At 46.1% G+C, this 18,597-nt stretch overlaps 1 protein-coding gene across 6 annotated transcripts in view; it reads right to left on the bottom strand.

Annotated features, from left to right (window-relative positions):
* Positions 1-12,509: 12,509 nt before the first annotated feature.
* The window catches only part of Agtpbp1 (ATP/GTP binding carboxypeptidase 1), a 133,899-nt gene continuing 127,811 nt past the window's right edge, over positions 12,510-18,597 (bottom strand). For 5 of the 6 annotated variants that reach the window (XM_075969413.1, XM_075969415.1, XM_075969412.1 and 2 more), the window contains one exon: positions 12,510-13,182. In XM_075969413.1, coding sequence (XP_075825528.1) covers positions 13,005-13,182 — 178 coding nt within the window. In that variant the 3' untranslated portion in view covers positions 12,510-13,004. The remainder of the gene's footprint in view (positions 13,183-18,597) is intronic. The other variant, XM_075969417.1, reaches the window with a different exon arrangement.

Genomic DNA, 18,597 nt, shown 5'->3' with positions numbered 1-18,597 from the left:
AACAGATGGAGCCTGCAATGTCTATCACTGGTCCATCTTAGGTGAGCGCACTCTGTTTGTGCCTCTCCAGGTTCAACCAGCACGTGATCAGAGAGCTGAGTACATGGATGCTCCCGACTTAAGGGCAGCAGCTAGCAGGCAGTTCTTAGTCCTCTCTAACCCCAGGGCAGTTTCTGTGTCTCTTCCAGGAATAGAAAAATCAAGCCGTTTCAGCACCAGGGAAAAGAAGCTTTACTTCTGATAGAACTAAAAACTGCAGAAAGTCCAACTTATGACAAAGGACAGAAACATCAACACTAATAATCATGATGGTACATGTGTGCGTGTCGGAGCCTCAAGGATGTGTGAGTACATGTGATCATGTGTGCATATGGGGGGGCGCAAGGGCGTGTGAGCACATGTGATCGTGTGTGGTGTGGGGGTTCAAGGGCGTGTGAGCACATGTGATCGTGTGTGGTGTGGGAGCTCAAGGGCGTGTGAGCACATGTGATCGTGTGTGGTGTGGGGGTTCAAGGGCGTGTGAGCACATGTGATCATATGTGGTGTGGGGGCTCAAGGGCATGTGAGCACATGTGATCATGTGTGGTGTGGGGGTTCAAGGGCGTGAGCACATGTGATCGTGTGTGGTGTGGGGGCCACGAGGATGTGTGAGCACATGTGATCGTGTGTGGTGTGGGGGCCACGAGGATGTGTGAGCACATGTGATCGTGTGTGGTGTGGGGGCCACGAGGATGTGTGAGCACATGTGATCGTGTGTGGTGTGGGGGCCACGAGGATGTGTGAGCACATGTGATCGTGTGTGGTGTGGGAGCTCAAGGGCGTGTGAGCACATGTGATCGTGTGTGGTGTGGGGGTTCAAGGGCGTGTGAGCACATGTGATCATGTGTGGTGTGGGGGCCTCGAGGGCGTGTGAGCACATGTGATCGTGTGTGGTGTGGGGGTTCAAGGGCGTGTGAGCACATGTGATCGTGTGTGGTGTGGGAGCTCAAGGGCGTGTGAGCACATGTGATCGTGTGTGGTGTGAGGGCCTCGAGGACATGTGAGCACATGTGATCATGTGTGCGTATGGGGGGCTCAAGGACATGTGAGTACATGTGATCATGTGTGCGTATGGGGGGCTCAAGGACATGTGAGTACATGTGATCATGTGTGCGTATGGGGGGCTCAAGGACATGTGAGTACATGTGATCATGTGTGCGTATAGGGGGGCTCAAGGACATGTGAGTACATGTGATCATGTGTGCGTATGGGGGGCTCAAGGGCGTGTGAGCACATGTGATCATATGTGGTGTGGGGGTTCAAGGGCATGTGAGCACATGTGATCGTGTGTGGTGTGGGGGTTCAAGGGCGTGAGCACATGTGATCGTGTGTGGTGTGGGGGTTCAAGGGCGTGAGCACATGTGATCGTGTGTGGTGTGGGGGCCACGAGGATGTGTGAGCACATGTGATCGTGTGTGGTGTGGGAGCTCAAGGGCGTGTGAGCACATGTGATCGTGTGTGGTGTGGGGGTTCAAGGGCGTGAGCACATGTGATCGTGTGTGGTGTGGGGGTTCAAGGGCGTGAGCACATGTGATCGTGTGTGGTGTGGGGGTTCAAGGGCGTGAGCACATGTGATTGTGTGTGGTGTGGGGGTTCAAGGGCGTGTGAGCACATGTGATCGTGTGTGGTGTGGGGGTTCAAGGGCGTGAGCACATGTGATCGTGTGTGGTGTGGGGGTTCAAGGGCGTGTGAGCACATGTGATCGTGTGTGGTGTGGGGGCCACGAGGATGTGTGAGCACATGTGATCGTGTGTGGTGTGGGGGCCGCGAGGATGTGTGAGCACATGTGATCGTGTGTGGTAGGAGAAGGTGTCTATCAGTCCTACAATACATTTTTGCAAAAGACTCAAAATTATCACCAGAATCTGGACAAGGACTTGACATACTGTGCCTTTAAAAATGTTCGATGTTTCAGGGACGCTGGCTGATTTCATGTCACATGAAACCACCTAAACGCTTTATTCTTAGGAAAAGGGAGTCTGTGTTTGGGTGGGCAGAGTGTTTGCAATTACATCTGAAGGTGTTCCCAAAGCTATAAATGGCACCACAGGCCATACAACTGTCAACAGAACCCCAGACGAGCCTGGAACCAGTCACTCTGCTAAGTCTAAAGGGACCTGCTAGCAGAGCCCACATCAGCGAGGGTCTGAGGGGGTTGGGACAGACCAGAGTCCGGAAGCTGGCTCAGCTTAACCAGTCGCTGGGACCCTCCTGGATTGGATTTCATCATTTCAGAAGATAATGGGAAGTGACCTTGGTGACCCTCTGCACTAAATCTTCTACAGAAGGACAGGGAAAAAATTCTAAAATAGTGAGTGGAATAAATGAAATGGTGATGAAGGGCTGCCACCGACCAAGCTGTTCTTTCCCACCCAGCCTTCTACAGGTGTAATTAAATCCATTCAGCCAAAGCAGACCCTTGCCATTTCACAGATGTGAGAAGTCACACTCAGGGTGATCAGGTGGCTTCCCCACTGGCTAAGTGCTGAAAAGGCAAGAGATTCAACTCAGATCTAACCCAAAGGACACCCAAGCTCTCTCACCTAGGCCACGCTCCATAGGTTTTGTTTTTGTTTGTTTGCTGTTCTTCAGGACATCACTGTCACCTTTGTGTCATTGAGGCACTTTCTTTGCAATGCTGCCCCCAGAAGTTACTTAACCCAGGCTCCACTTACTCAACAGTGGGAGAGATTTTCCAAGGACTCACAGGCCTATGCCCCTCCTGGGGAGCTCTCTGAAGGAAAGATACCTTTTCTCAGAGAGTGGGATACACTTTGACTAATGGAGACCACGAGGTACACAAATGTGTCTGATGACGACATGGAGACCAGGGCAGCCAGGCACAAAAGGCTCTCCAGTGCTTCCAATGGTCACAAAGTTTTAGGAACTCTTAGCCCAAAATTAAGAGGCAATTTTAGGGCAGTCTAAAGGGATGCACAGACTACAGACTATCCCTTGCTTTCCTTCCTCCTTTTTCATAAATGTAACTGGAAACAGACTGAGCCTCTAAGTTCAACCATTTCCTTGCAGCCAGCAGTTATGTCTTGGGGACCCTCTAACCTCACAAGTCATGGTCACTGCTGAAGATTTAACGAAGTGAACGTGTGCTCCTCTGGCCAATGCAAGCTAACCTGTGAGAGCACTGAGCCCAAGAGCAGCCGCTCTCAGCACTGCTGTCCGACACGTACACAGTCAAGGAGGGCAGGAGGCAGACATCTAGTCTGCAAAGGTCTGAGCTGGGGTTTCGTAGCCATCACTGCAGGCTGTGGCCTAGCAGGATGTTATGGTGGCGAAAAGCCGTTCACCTCCTGACATCCAGCAAAGATGGAAGGACATAGGGATGGGAGGGAAGGAGGGAGGGAGAAGAGGAAGGAGGAAGGGAGGGGAGGAAAGACGGAGGACAAGGTAGAACCTTCAAGGGCATGCCTTCAAGTGATGAAGTTCCCCCAACATTGGCTCTTGTGATCTAGACACCTCTCAATCATATTACTAGGTAGATAATCATCCTTGAACACAGGAGGAAATTCAAAAGGGAAATTTCATATTCAAACTTCATTCTCTTCCCTGGTGTCAAAAGCTCATAATATCATAATGCAAAATGTACCCAGTCTAACTGAAGGGGTCCCACAGTCGTCTACCTGCAATTGTCCACAGTCGTCCACCCGCAGTGTCCACAGTCGTCCACCCGCAGTGTCCACAGTCGTCCACCCGCAGTGTCCACAGTCGTCCACCCGCAGTGTCCACAGTCGTCCACCCGCAGTGTCCTCACAGTCGTCCACCCGCAGTGTCCACAGTCGTCCACCCGCAGTGTCCTCACAGTCGTCCACCCGCAGTGTCCACAGTCGTCCACCCGCAGTGTCCACAGTCGTCCACCCGCAGTGTCCTCACAGTCGTCCACCCGCAGTGTCCACAGTCGTCCACCCGCAGTGTCCACAGTCGTCCACCCGCAGTGACCACAGTCGTCCACCTGCAGTCTCCACAGTCGTCCACCCGCAGTGACCACAGTCCTACACCTGCAGTGTCCACAGTCGTCCACCTGCAGTGTCCCCACAGTTGTCTCCCTGAAGCAGTGTCCCCACAACCTCAATACTGTCAGTATTTCTCAAGAGTCCAAGATCAAAGTCTCCTCGGCAGCTCAAGGCAAACTCCTGTATGTCCTGAAGAAAGTTTAAAAAATGCATACTCCCAGAATGCAACAGTTGAGGAGCCACCTCTACAAAGCAGATAACTGGGAGATGAGAAATGACTGCCCAGAGCAAGAACAAAGCCTAGCAGGGTGAAACAGATGTTACAGTTCTGTGCCCTGCATCTGGGACATATGGTATGGAGGTATGAATCCACAGGCATAAGCTCCGCCCCCACAGCCTTGCTGGCTACAGCCCTGGAGCTCTCTCTGTGGACTGTTCTCTCCCTGCAGCTGTTCCATGTGGCTTTCTTTTAGGTGTTTCAAGACCCTGGCATCTCTAAGTTCCTGGAGTCTCCACTGAAGCTTCCGCTTCAGTTCACCCCCTCAGGGCTCTAACCCTCCACACACCACCTCATCTCTCAAGCCTCCATGAGCCCACAACTCCTGCATCCTGCATGTCTGCATCATGTGGATGATGCCGGCAGCTAAGCGGTATCCAGGTTGATCTGGGTCCTGTGTTGGAGGCCACTGAGTGCCTGGCTGATAGGAGAAGAGAAGCATGTCCCTAGGCAGACCTGTGAGTACAGAGACCAGAGTGATTTTCTCAAAGCTGTCTCTCAAAGGAGTTTACATTGTTCCATTCTTGTGCCTGTGGTGTGGTCCAGCCAACTCCTTAGACTTTCACAGCTTCTTTCCCATCCAATGCAAAATACTTGGCTTCTTTCTGAAGGCTCTAATCTCGCTAGCAACCACACCTTTGGCTTCCATTTTAATGCATTCCTTTTTTCGGCTAAACTCTTAAGCTTTTAACATCTTTCCTCTTGGCTTTTTGTTTCCACTCTCTCACTAGCCAAGAGTACCCAGCAATATCCATGCTACTGCCTGAACTGAATTTTCTCGATTAATTATCCTGTCACAATTAAACTTAGCCTCACGTGTCTTGGGTTTTTAGCTAGAATGTAGTCTTCCTGGCTCTAATTCAATACCCAAGAGCGGCCTATCCCTGTGTGAAAACTGTCTGAGCCTGCTGTCTCTGTGGCCTGCGTTCCTGTCAGAGTCTCCTGATCCTCCAGTGAGTTGACATTTTTAGCTAACCTAAAAACCACAGGCCCAAAACAGCTTCTTTATTAACCAATGGTATTATTCACAGCATACAGAGGGCAATCCCACACCAGTTTTCTCTAAACTTTTTGAATCTGTTCAGGAGATCAAAGAACATCCTTGTGACTTAGATATAGAATGTTCCCTGATGCTGGTGTATTGAAGGCTTGGTCCCAAGCTAATTACTTCTCATGAAATAATTCAAAGGCTTTGCCCACAGCTGGGAGCCACAGGGACAGTCCCTCATCAACTTGCTTCCTCTGTTAGCTACTTTTCATTGTGTTGACAGAAACACTTGAAAGAGAAGAGGTTGATTTGGGTCCACGGTTTCAGTTTCGGAGATTTCAGTTCACGGTTGTGGTCCCATCTCTGTGGGCCTGTGGCAAGTGGACAGTCAATAAGGAGGTGAGTCGCTTTCCTGTTGTTTTGTTAAAATGCCATGACAAGAAGCAACTTGAGAGTTGAGTTTATGGTTCCACCGGGTGTGGAAAACACAACTGTTGGCAGAAGCAGGACATAGGCTGCTTTCTGTTCCATCCACCAGCACCTCAAGCAGCACATCAAGGCTCCACCTCCTAAAGGTTCCATGTCAAAGGCCAAACAGTGCTACCAACTGGGGTCAGAACATTCACCACACAAAGAGAGGATGACAGAGCAATGTAGCTCACCTCCTGGTATCCAGGACGCAGAGAGAAAAGGGCCAGAGACAGGTACACCTCTTGAGGGTACTTCCCCGGTGACCTGCTTCTTCCAACTAGGTCCTACAGTCCAACCGCCTATTAATCCTTCAATGGTGACATTAGCTTGGGACCAAGCCTTCAATATACCAGCATCAGGGAACATTCTATATCTAAGTCACAAGGATGTTCTTTGATCTCCTGAACAGATTCAAAAAGTTTAGAGAAAACTGGTGTGGGATTGCCCTCTGTATGCTGTGAATAATACCATTGGTTAATAAAGAAGCTGTTTTGGGCCTGTGGTAAAGTAGAACAGAGCTAGGCGGGGAAAACTAAACTAAATGCTGGGAGAAAGGAGGTGGAGTCAGAGAGAAGCCATGGAGCCACTGCCAGAGACAGACATATTAAATCTTGCAGGTAGGCCACAAGCCATGTGGTAAAATATAAAATAATGGAAATGGGTTAAATTAAAATGTAAAAGCTAGCCAATAAGAAGTTAGAGCTAATAGGCCAAGCAGGATTTAATTAATACAGTTTCTATGTGATTATTTTGAGAGTGTGGGCAACCAGGACATGAACAAGCAGCCTCCTACTACAAATTGGCGCGAACATGGCCAACTAAAATCCACATAAAACCTGAGAGGGCTTGGAAAGGAATTCTAGACACTAAAAAACAAAGTTTAACCACATTTTTCCCCTGTATGGGCTTTGCTTGCTGGCGGTATGCTATGGCTCCTTTAAGAGAGGTCTTTCTGATTCAGTGGTAGCAGAAAAACAGCTACATGGTTTTGAAACAGTGGCTTCCTGGGCCATGGGCCATGTTGCCAGCAGGAACTCTGATTCTTTTGGGAGGCCAAGCATTTAAGTGGAGTCTGTGAGTAGCTTGCTACAAGTTACTTGGTGGCAACATGGGCCAACTGGCTATCAGAGTTGAGGTGGTGAGGATGGCTCCCACACAGCAGTCTCAGACACTAACAAACTTTTACCATGTTGGGCTGGGTAGAGCAAACAGGCAGGGCCATATTTCCCCTAGCAATGCTGCCACTTAAGTTCATAAGAAGGGCTTAGCATTTTAAGAAGCACTTCTGGTCAGAAAAGGATTACAGATATGCAATAAAGACAAATCCAGATTTAAAAAAAAAAAAACTTCTAAATGGGTCACAGTGTTGGCTAAATGTACATAGGCTTGGGAGAGAGAAGAAAAAGAGTATAGAGGGTTGGAAAAGAAGTAAATATTTAAAAAAGTAAAACACAGTCTTTAAAGAGACAGAGTACAGACAGTCAAAAATGAAAGAAATAAAGATAATAAAATAAATATGAAAAATAGGGTAAAAATAAATTAGCCACATAAAGATGGAAAATTTACAGAGAGTCTTGATTATGAATACTATCATGTTTTTTTAAATTTTTTTTATTGTGAACGAGCTAAATACAGAGAGACATTTCATTGTACAGACTGTTAAACTAAGCCAGCATATATACTCTAAAGGTATCTTGATTTCAAAATTTGGGTCTAAGGATATTTGCTTTGGAAAAGAGGTTCTTCTTTCGTTTCCACAGAGGATGAGAACCTATGGAATCCTTCCAGACTAATATGTTTGATGGACCAAGACCCCCAGAAAGGTCACCTTGATCACAGCTCAAAAAATTGCCCAATAAACAGTAGGAAGCAGTTTGGAGAGAACTATGCCCATATTCCCAAATATTGTTTATAAATGTTTGTTTACATTTAAAGGGGTATATACTATAGAGATTGATATAGATCTTGGCTTATTGATACAATTTAAGGTCAATTTTATTATATGTATATTTTTGCTCTTGATTAAGGCATTGTGTTTGTACAACTCATTTAAAACGTAATGTATAATTTAAAATATAGGTTAATAGAGAGTCATCTATAATAGCCAAGCTTGTAGTCATGTTAGATAGGTTTTTTTAGATATATAGAGATATTTCAGTTAGATAGGGATTCTTCAAATCTTTCAGAGACCTTCAGAATATGGCATTTAAAATGTTTTAATAACTTAGGACTTTTCATGACAATGAGACACATCTGCTCCTGGCAGCACCAGTCTACTTTAAGAGGAAGATGGGCACCAAAGAGGCTCCTTATGGAGTTTGTTAGCCATTTGGGCAAGAAGCTGCTCTTGCATGGACTGCTTGATGAATTTGACGTGCAGCACCCAGAGAGAGATGATGGCTGAATTTGCCTAAAGGTGAGGTGGTCCTTTGGGGTTTCTGCTTCATGATAGAGTCTGCTAGACATTCTGCAGAATACAGAAGAAAGTTATTGACAAACTGCTACTATAGGTGGAACTGTCTTTGAAATTTCCTGCTTTGTGGAAAAGTCTGTCAGATACTATGGGCCTGTAGGCTGAAGATGGATGCTCCAATGTTACAGAAGAACTTTGGGTGACTGTCCGGGCAGTGAGATGTCTCTGTCAATTCTAGAGTTTTGGAAGCTGCTTACAATACACTTCCTGTTAACTTAGGTAATAATATATACTTCTGGAGTCTTTGATGGAGTTGAAGAATAATTATAGTTTTCCTTAGTTATAATAAAAGATAGATATATAGTAACTGTAATTCTTGCTTGATAACTGTTTTATTATATGTAATTTTACTAAGTTAAAATTAAAACCTTCCGTTTTATATAAACAGAAAATGGCTTGAACCTACACAGTGTCTGAGTTCATGTGCATATCAGTCCTTTTGTGTCTGGAGGAGGGTTCCTTGGGATCACCTACTACCTCTGAGCTCATGTGTGCATCAGAACTGTTGTATCTGGAGGAGAGTTCCTTGGGATCACTTACCACCTCTGGTTTGGTTTGGCTAATTTTTACTTTCCAGCTTTCTTTTTCTTTCTTCCCTTCCTTCCTTTTTCCTTCTTCTTTTAGTTTTTTTTTTTTTTTTGTATTTTTGTTCTTTGTTCTTGGTGTTTGTTTTGAGAGAGAAAAAAGAGAGCAGCACCCAAGTGAGCTTGCCTGAAATTGGATAGGGAGGGAGGTGGGGAGGTGGGGGAGAATCCAGGAGGAGTTGGGAGAGGGGAAAGAATAGAAACAAAATATACTGCATGAAAAACTTTTTAAATAAATATGTTTCAGTGTCTACTGGGAACTTCTGAAGAACATGCAGTGCTGCTGGTACTGGGAGCCACGTGCACAGAATGGTCATTATAAAGACGTGGTGGATACATGCAGCCTGTACTATGAGGTCTTCATAAATTCCTAAGCAGACAATGTGACAGGGCATAAAGATTATTCAAGAATGGCCTGTCTCCTACGTGGCCCTATGAAATGCTGGCATTTCTTAAATAATGTTGAACTTGATGAAATCTGTAATAATAGACATACATCCTTATCTGTGTGTGAAAACTGACATTCGTATTTTGTCCAAAACTTCTGATTTCTTGGGCATGGGCTGTCTCAAGCCATCAGGGCCCTGTCATGGTCTGCCAGTTCAATCTGTTACAGCACATTCAATTCTCCTGTCTGAGCCCTGAGTGCTCCCGTGTTTGACTACTCAGCTCCCAGGCTCCACTCACAGACTGTATTGTGCCTATAGGACCATCAAGTGTTCCTAGATGCTAGGGGTTCACAGCCAAGCCAAACTTCTTACGGGTCCCTCTCCAGGGCACCCTCATGGCAGGTGTAATGGGACATGCTTAGCATGGGGTACTTCCCCTAAAAAGGAACACTTAATAGTCCAGAAAAGCTGGTTAGTGATACCTCAGCACACTGAACCCTTTAGACTTATAAACAAATAGCACAAGAGATATTTTTTTTTATTCTCAAACTGCAATTTTACCATCTTTTCCTTGATCCGTGGACTTTTTCCCAATAAGTACTTTGTCTTTATCTCAGTCTAGACACAGGGCACTTTTCTGTTTTACAACCAAAGTATTTCTGGTGGGCATAGTTGGGGGATGCACTTATGTGGTGTCTAGCTATCATTGGTGCACACGTGATGAGAGAGACCCATACGCTCTGCCTGAGAAGGCAAGTGCCATGAAACATACCATCCTGATAAAGCTGCCAAGCTCAGGGCCACAGGAAGGACTAAGGCACATATCCCATTGCTTCATGGGACTCCAGTCTTCCTCCAGTGAAACAGTGGGCCAAAAAAGCTGAGGCAGTGATCTGCTGACGTTCAACTGATTTCCTAATGCCCATTGCATGTGACTTTTGCTTCATTTTTGCATTTTTCAAGTGGGGATAATGCTCATCATAGGTTTGTCATGAAGGATTGTTGTATATATGTATAGGTACATATGCACGTTATTTCCATACATAGTTCACAGATCAAAGTCTGTAACACAATGGACACTCTGGTCATTTTCTTTGTAGACATCTGAACAGAAAGCCCTCTTTGCTGCATACTCAATCCAGGACTGACTGGCAGGCTTACTGTTCCACTCGTTTGATGTGACCTCTGTAAGATTCCCATACCAAATGAAACAGAAACAGAAGCAGGGGGAGCCCAACCTGCTGTCACTGATTGCTTGGGGATGTGTGGGCGATAGCTGGTCAGAGGGCTCTGGACAATTAGTGCTACCTCTTCAGCTCTTCTCTGTGGTGCTCACGCTCACACGTGTGTGGTCCTCACACCTGGATAACTCAGGAGATCGTGTGGGCTAAGCTTAGCCTGTCAAGGAACACGACACCCAAACGCGAAGCCTGCATACGTGCTCAGGTCAGCTTCTCTTTTTCGGTGATATGAAGATGCTTTTGTAACTCTCACTGAACTTGAAAACAGGTAATTCTGAACTTCCCGCTTGGCCACTCAAAGGTGACCCTGAGGCTACAGAATAAACCTTTCTTGTAAAGTCAGAATCTTTAGAGAAAGTGAAGCCAAATTTAACAGCTTTGATATAGGAAAGATACTTTGGGTAAGAACATCAGACAAAATGCCCCCCCTCTTTCCCCACCGGCAGAAATAAAAGCAGCTTTTATGAGCATAAGAAAATACAAAAAATAAAAGACAGACTGAGAAAGGCTTGTATTAACCAGATCTTCGACAACTTGAATTTTGTGACTACCCAAGATGTCAGAGATGCAGAGTCATGGGATATCTGCCGAGGAGAGCAGGAACAAAGAGTGGAAACAACCCAAGAGAGAGAAGTGCATTACAGTCAGTCAACAAAGCTGAATGGAATTGGAGATGTGGAGACTGGAGATGCAGAGTTTGGAGTGTGCCCAGCTAGTTTTCAGTCTTGCACTGGTCCAGCATTTCCTCACTACGCTCCTTTCCCTGCACTCTGGAGCAGTAATGAATATCCTGTGCCATTATACGTTGGAAGTATATCATCTGTTTTTTGATTTTTTTTTACAGGTGATTACGTTAAGAGAGTGTCATGCATCTCATAAGAGACTGGATTTTGAAACAAGTTCAAGACGGCTATTAACTCTGGGGACTTCTGAAGTTGGACTGAATGCAATTTTTGCACTATGATATGGCTATAAGCCTTTGGTGGCCAGGGAGTGGAATGCAGAGGTTTGAAAGAAAATGCCCCCCAAAAGTTATGTCACTATTAAGAGGTGTGGTCTTACTGGAAAAAGTGTGTCGACTTCCTGTTGTGTGCAGGATGTGGTATACTCGTCTGTTCCTGCCTGCTTGCCACCATGCTCCCCACCATGATGAAATGAACCTCTGAACTGTAAGTGAGCCCCTCAATTAAATGTTTTCTTTATAAGAGTAGTTGTGGTCATGTGTCTCCTCAGCGCAACAGAATGCTGACTGAGACAACCACCACACTCTCCAGGATTTGGTGGCCTGAGAGCAGGACCAGCTCAGTGTCCAGGATTTGACGGCCTGAGAGCCTGAACTGTGGATCTTCCTGGCCCCACCTCCTAAAGTCCTGGTGTGCACCATCAGCCTGGCCAGCCTCACTTCACAGCATCTCTGCTATGTTTTTAACATGGCTCCCAAGACACCAAAGAGAACCTATATTTATCTTAAATAAGATTATAAAAAAGCACTGATTTGGGAAAATGCATATATCCAAAGTATATTTTAGTCATTTATTTTCCATTTTAAAAGGTTTAAAAATGGCTCTAACCTAGGAGTAACCCAGGAGACAGACACACAGCGGCACCTAAGGACATGAGCCATAGAGGAGTTTCATTTACAATAGCAAAATTCAGCACATAAAGCAAGTGTCTAGTCACTGAGTTTGTTTTATTTGGTGATGATGGTTACCCTTGCCACAGGATGGCCAACCCTCAGCAAAATGTCACTGCAAGAACAATTCAAATTGACTGGGGTCACTTAGGGCTCCTGCTACTACTGGCGTGCTCTGAAAAAACCTCACAAGCCCAGGCACACAGCTCAGCTCAGCTCAGCTCAGCTCATGCACGGGACTGCAGTGAGGGTCTTGCAGGACATCCATACAACACAGCCAACAAGGGTGCAGCTCAGTGGGAGGCACGGGCACCCACAGCATCATTCTCAAACCTGGGAAGCTAGGTTGTTTAGGGAAGCTCTCATCAAGTGTCAGACACAGGATTTTTACAAGTTCTTCAATCTAAGAACCTGAGCTGGCTAAAAAGATGACAAAATAAACACGGTATTTGATATGGTTTTTATTTAACGGACGGTTTCAAGGCCACGGTCCACAGTTCACATGATTCTGAAGAGCAGTCTTATCTTCAGGAGCTACCCACCTCCACACAAGCATCTCTGGAGAAACCCACGTACAGGGATATTAGCTTTCAACACTATCATTTAGACTTTGTACTTGGACACACTTCAAATTTATCTACTTGATGCAGGTGCCACAGGAGATAAAAATTCATGCAATGATATTTGGGTTCTTTTTTAAAGTAAATCTATCATTTGATAATTCAATGCTATATAAAGTACATTGAATATCTAAAATAAAACAAATGCCAATTATATCATTAATTAATAATATATTTATTCTCTTGAAACCAAACAGGCCCAAGTTCCTTTTTGTCTTCTTTGAGTCAGCTGTCTAAAAGCTTGTCCCTCTCAAATTTCCTGTGTAATGAAAACCAAGACATTTCATTTCTTCTTGGCAATTAACAAAGATGGCAGAAAGTTCAAGACATGTGAGCTCTTGATACCTTGGAGTCGGAAAGGGCTTCTTCTTGGGCAGAAGGCTCATAATCACCTGTGTTTTCCGCTAATTCAACCTCTAACTCGTCATTGCTTTCTGCACTGTAATCAACTTCTTCAAGGAATCGAGGTTCATCTTCATCCAAAACATAAGTGGTAGGGCTGCAGCCAAAGCACAGAACACACAAGGCTTCGTGAGACCCAGACTTCGACACACCACTCACAGGCATCAACCTGGACCTCAGTAATACAAGCAGCTCAGATTAACTGGAGACTTCAAACAAATGAACAAGGTGTTTATAACAGCTGAAAGCCACCTGCCCCAGCAGTGGGGTGACATGGCCGTCTTTAGTGACACTGAAAGGTCCATACACAGCACATCATAGGCACAAGGGAAGAGGATTCACTCAAGGGTTATTAGTTCAAGGATTTCATCAACACACACATTTTGAAGATTTATCTTAAAATCCTATTTTAATCCCTGCAAATCAGGCAACAGGGAGTTCCAACAGGCTGCGTGAGAAACTGCGGCACCTAACTAACTCCTGGGAGAATGAGTTAGAACCATTGACGTCTACAGTGACTCGCTGCTGTGAACTGGTCACAGCCACATCCCCACAATGTGACTACTCAACACACAGACTGACTACTTCCCACCGGGTAGATAATAAGATGTCTGTACATATTTCTTCAGGTAGTGTATGAGGGATGAAAACAGCTCTCCCATGACTGTTTCCCAGTGGTGGGAATTACACACTCACATCAAGGACACACTGCTGGGACAATCTACACACCCCGCAGTTGTGTCCAAATGAACACAAATTTCATATGTATGTTTGCTTACAGGCCACTTCCAAACAACTATTTCTGATAGGTGAAACAACCAAAAGCTATACAACTAGACAAAAGAGAAAACAGTCTGTTAAAATAAGAAGTGTAGGGTCAGTCAACCCTGGAGATGGAGAGTATGCACAGCTGAGCACAAAATTCCAGGCCAGCACGCTGGAGCAGAAGGCAAGGGGATCCTATAGTTGCAATTGTGATGGAAAAAGTCAATTCTGTCTGAAAAAGCACTTCTTCCTCTAGTGAGCTTTACCCTTGCAGAGGAAAGTGTGGAGTGTGTGTGTCTGTGTTGGGAGTGGGGATGGGACTGCAAGCCATCTTACTCTGACACATAATGATTTTTCTCTTAGAAGTTCAGAGCTTTCTTGCCCAGTGGTTGTGGAGCACACCTTCAATCCCAGTACTTGGGAGGCAGAGGCAGATGGCTCTCTGAGTTCCAGGCCAGACTAGTCTTCAGAGCAAATTTCAGGATGGCCAGGACTACAGAAAGAAACCTTGTCTTGAAATAAACAAGCAAACAAAAAAAAGTTCATAGCTTACACAGCATACCACAGTCCAGATAAAGATGTTGACTGGCTTGAAAAATGAACAAGACTTAATAGACCCAACATTTACAAGGACAACTTACTATGAAATTTAAACATGTAGTTAAAAATTCCATAGGTTCATGGGCAGAAAGACTGTAAAAAAGATTGTCTGGTTTTTTGGCATGGTTGTTACTATCTCTCTTGCTTTTGAAATATAATAATTGGTTCACCTTTGACCTCAGTGTTTCAGACACTCCTAAAGTTGTAGGTGAATCTTACGAGGCTGAGACGGGAACAAATGAAGAGAACAAGCAAACTCCTGGCACATATTTGCTTAGTCTTGGCTGTGGACTGACAGCCAGAGAGGAGCACGGCAGGCCCAGCAGAGAGGCTGCTAGAGGGTGGAGGACAGAGCAGCTCCAGGCAGGTGAGGCACGGAGGCAGAGACAGTGCTTGGCAAGAGTGAGCAAGGCGACAGACCCCACATGTTAGGAGCAGCACTGAAGAGACCCTGAGCCAGCAGATGTAGCTTGATGGCCACTGGGAGAGCAGAGGCTGGAACCAGGTCGGTTACAAGGAGCAGGGTCAAAATAAGGATTGATTGTGTGTGTAAAAGTGGACAAAAAGTTCATTAACAGGAAATCAGAAAAGAGTCTGAAGACCATCTCCTAAAGCTGCACACCAATGAGAAGACAGAACAAGAGAGGTGCCAGAGTAAGGACAGCAAAGATTTGGGAGCCTCAGACCAAGATAGCAAGCTCCAGGGGAGTGCAGCAAGAGATGGGCAGGGCTGTACCAGAGGCTGTATCCCTCGTGGCAAGTCATGGTTTACTCGTCAGTTTGGCATGAACAAATCACACCTGCTTCGTTCACCAAGCACCCTGCTCATGGTGCCACCTATTCTGGTAAGGAGAATGGAAAGAGTAGGAAACAAAGCCCTCCTCTTAGTCCACACTGTACCCACCATGGTCACTCAGACCCTTGTCTCTCCAGATCCTCAGAACGCTCTGCTCCTAGGCTCACAGCAGCACTGGCCCTGCAACACGGTGGCCACTGCTGGGAAAGGAGACACGGGAGTCTGCCAGGAAGGTGGGCAGGGATCAGAGAGGAGAGAGAGCAGAGCAGACGTGTCTATGAGCCAGGCTTATGGAAGGAAAGGAAGGGAAGGCACGCACTTCTCCACACTGCACATGCACAGCCCTCACAATCCAATTCCACTGCCATTTCCACCAGCGGCTCGGCTGCACTCACTGTGGAGAGAATTCTGACTCTTCCACTCTGGTTTTCTCTCTCTCCTCTCTGTTGTTGGCCTACAGAGCATGCGGTCTGATAAAGATGCTCTTGGTTCCCAGCTCTCCATTCATGCATTCTCTTAAGTTCCAAGAGCAAACATGTAAGCTGACTTCACCTAGCCCTCTTGTACCTGCATGGAGTTCTAGAGATGTTACACAGCTATCTCACCTACACCACAGACACTGCATGCTGAAAACTCATTGTTTCCCCACTAAGTCTATTCCTCCTCTGTATTCTCAAATCTATACACTCAGGAAGTCATACAACTCACAATTCTCCAGAAGGAAGCTAGCCTTAATATCCAGAAAATACCAAGCCCTACGTGATCTTTGACACACTTTGGTCATACCTGTTTTCTCTGTACAGGATGTACAGCCCCACTTTCTTCTCCCAATGGCTCATGTTTCTTTTCAAAGTACAGCTTGACTTCATCCTCAGTTCTCCTAAACAGCTTGGCATGAGTTCCCTACACAGACATTCCATCTGACCATCATACACAGCTGAAGCTGCCTGTTCCCATGCCTGTTTTCTCAATACTAAGCCAAAGGTCAGGAACTATGACTCACCCACTTCCTGTGCCACTATAAAGGTCTAGAAGCACTTTTCAGGTGCTTCAATAAAGGCTTGTTGTATACTTTATGAATGTAAGAATGTGATATCAGGATCCGACCTACAGCAGCCCTTCCCCTCTGGGCACCTTACTCAAACACGGCCATGCTCTCTCCCTACCAGGCTCAAGTGAGTTTACACCAGAGGGTTATTTACTGATGGCTCCCCTTCCTGCTCCCCACCCCATCTGCTAGTTCCTACCTGGGAATCAGCCTAGCTGCAGGCTTGTGCTGTGAAACCACTTCCACCGTGAAGCCCTTATCTTCTGCAGAGCCCCCACTATACTGACTGTCTCTGGGAATTAGTTCCAGACTAAAGCACTGAGCTATTGTCTACCTGGCATGGCATTCCACTCTTCCACTTGATCTCCCCGACCCTCCACCTCAGCCCTTTCAGTGAGGAGCAAGGCGGCTGACACGGTCATCCATGCTCCTGCCCCCCCTCGCCCCCCACTATTATACTTCAGTGGGAAAAATTTAGAACACAAGGCCAATCGCACCAATTAATTTTCATCTGCTGAACTCTGGTATATGTCCTGTGTACTTTACAACTTAAGGAGAACCTTCACATACATTACCTAACACAGTCACAACCACCTTCCTTTTCATAGGAAATATATGTATGCGTGTCACTCTGAAATGACTAGGACATACTTACAAGCATGTGCTAGCACACACAGAGGTCAGCTGAGCTACTGAACAATATGGCTGCCCAAAGGACATCTATTTGGAAAAAGAGAAAGGAAGAAAGAAAAAGAGAGAAGGGAAGGAAGGAATAGAAGGAATGAGGGAGACACCACCAAGCTCCAGCTATGAGCCAAAAGTCAATCCTCAGAGGAGGGAGCCAGACGGTCAGTCACCTGTTAGGCACAGAGTCACAACACACAAATGGCGCCATCTTGTACACAGAGAGTATCAGCTACAATGAAGATGGTGGGGTTTCGAGGAGACCGTCTGCAGGAACCAGCCCATGACGACACTGGCAGTGCTGAGCTACTGCTGTACACTATGTTCTAGCTCCAGTTGTTCTCAGCAAAAACACTAGTATCTCTGTGAAAACCACGCAAGGAAGAAACTCAGAATGGAGCAGCAGGTTGAGAGGAAGAGAGCACACAGCGGGATCCACACTCATGGCTTATTGCAGCGAAAGGATACGGAGCAAAGTCGGCAAGGGAAAGTGTGGGGCAAAGTCCAGTGGGAAGCAGGGCAAAGGAGGCAGCAGCCCAGGGCAGGGTGTCATCAGAGTGCCAGCCATTTCAAGGGACTGCGGGGGAAAGCCGGAGCGCAGAGCTGTCAGGATCCCTGAAAAAAGGGAGTTGCAGAGAGGTGACCCCAACATTCCAGTTTCCCAGAGGCATTTGACAAACTGTTAAACGACAGCACAAGAAGCTAAGCAGCACAGGAGCAAACACAGACAGACAGAGCCACAGGAGAGGAGGGTCCTGGGCCTCCACTGTGACCCCTAGGGGCTGCCACTTGGAAAGCCAGGGGGACTGAACCAGGAGTCAATTAAATTTCACACATTCACATTTTTGTTTGACATTACCTCAAGCCAGCTCAGAGGCGTACTGGGTTGGGGCACCAAACCCTACTCCTTGAAGCTCAGCTGAGGACAAAGGAATCCTCTGATCTTTACATGACACCCCGCTGGCATTTGGTAAACTGCCAGACATGCCAAGAAACAAAACTAGAGAACCCCAACAGAAACAGCTCTAGTGTGCTAATTATCACATGGAAGCTCTAAAATAACTGTGTCCCACTAAAAGGGAAAAATGAGAAAATGTAGTAACCTAAATAATCTATTCCCAGCAGACATACACACACAGACACACAAACATACACAGAGACACAGACACACACAAAAACAGATATATACATGCACACTGACACATTAACAAATACATACAGAGACAGACACATAAAAAGATACATACACAGACACACATATAAATAGACACACATACACAAACACACAGAGAGACAGACACATACATATATACATAGACACAGAAACAGACACACAGAGACACATACACACACACAAACACACAGAGACACAAACACACATACAAACAGATATACACACAGAGATACAGACACATAAACAAACGTACACATAGACACATAGACAATACAGATATGCGCGCACACGCACGCACACACACACACACACACACACACACACACACCAGTTTAAGAGCACACCACATGGCCCTAACCTGGAGCAGATGCAGAGGAGTCCAGCCTGGGTAACAGAAAGAGACCTCTCAACAGAGAGGAAAGACCACCAGTGGGGTGGGAACCAA

The sequence above is a fragment of the Microtus pennsylvanicus genome, chromosome 4, assembly GCF_037038515.1.
Source record: "Microtus pennsylvanicus isolate mMicPen1 chromosome 4, mMicPen1.hap1, whole genome shotgun sequence".
NCBI classification, from domain to species: Eukaryota; Metazoa; Chordata; class Mammalia; order Rodentia; family Cricetidae; genus Microtus; species Microtus pennsylvanicus.
This window is presented reverse-complemented; position numbering and strand designations above follow the sequence as displayed.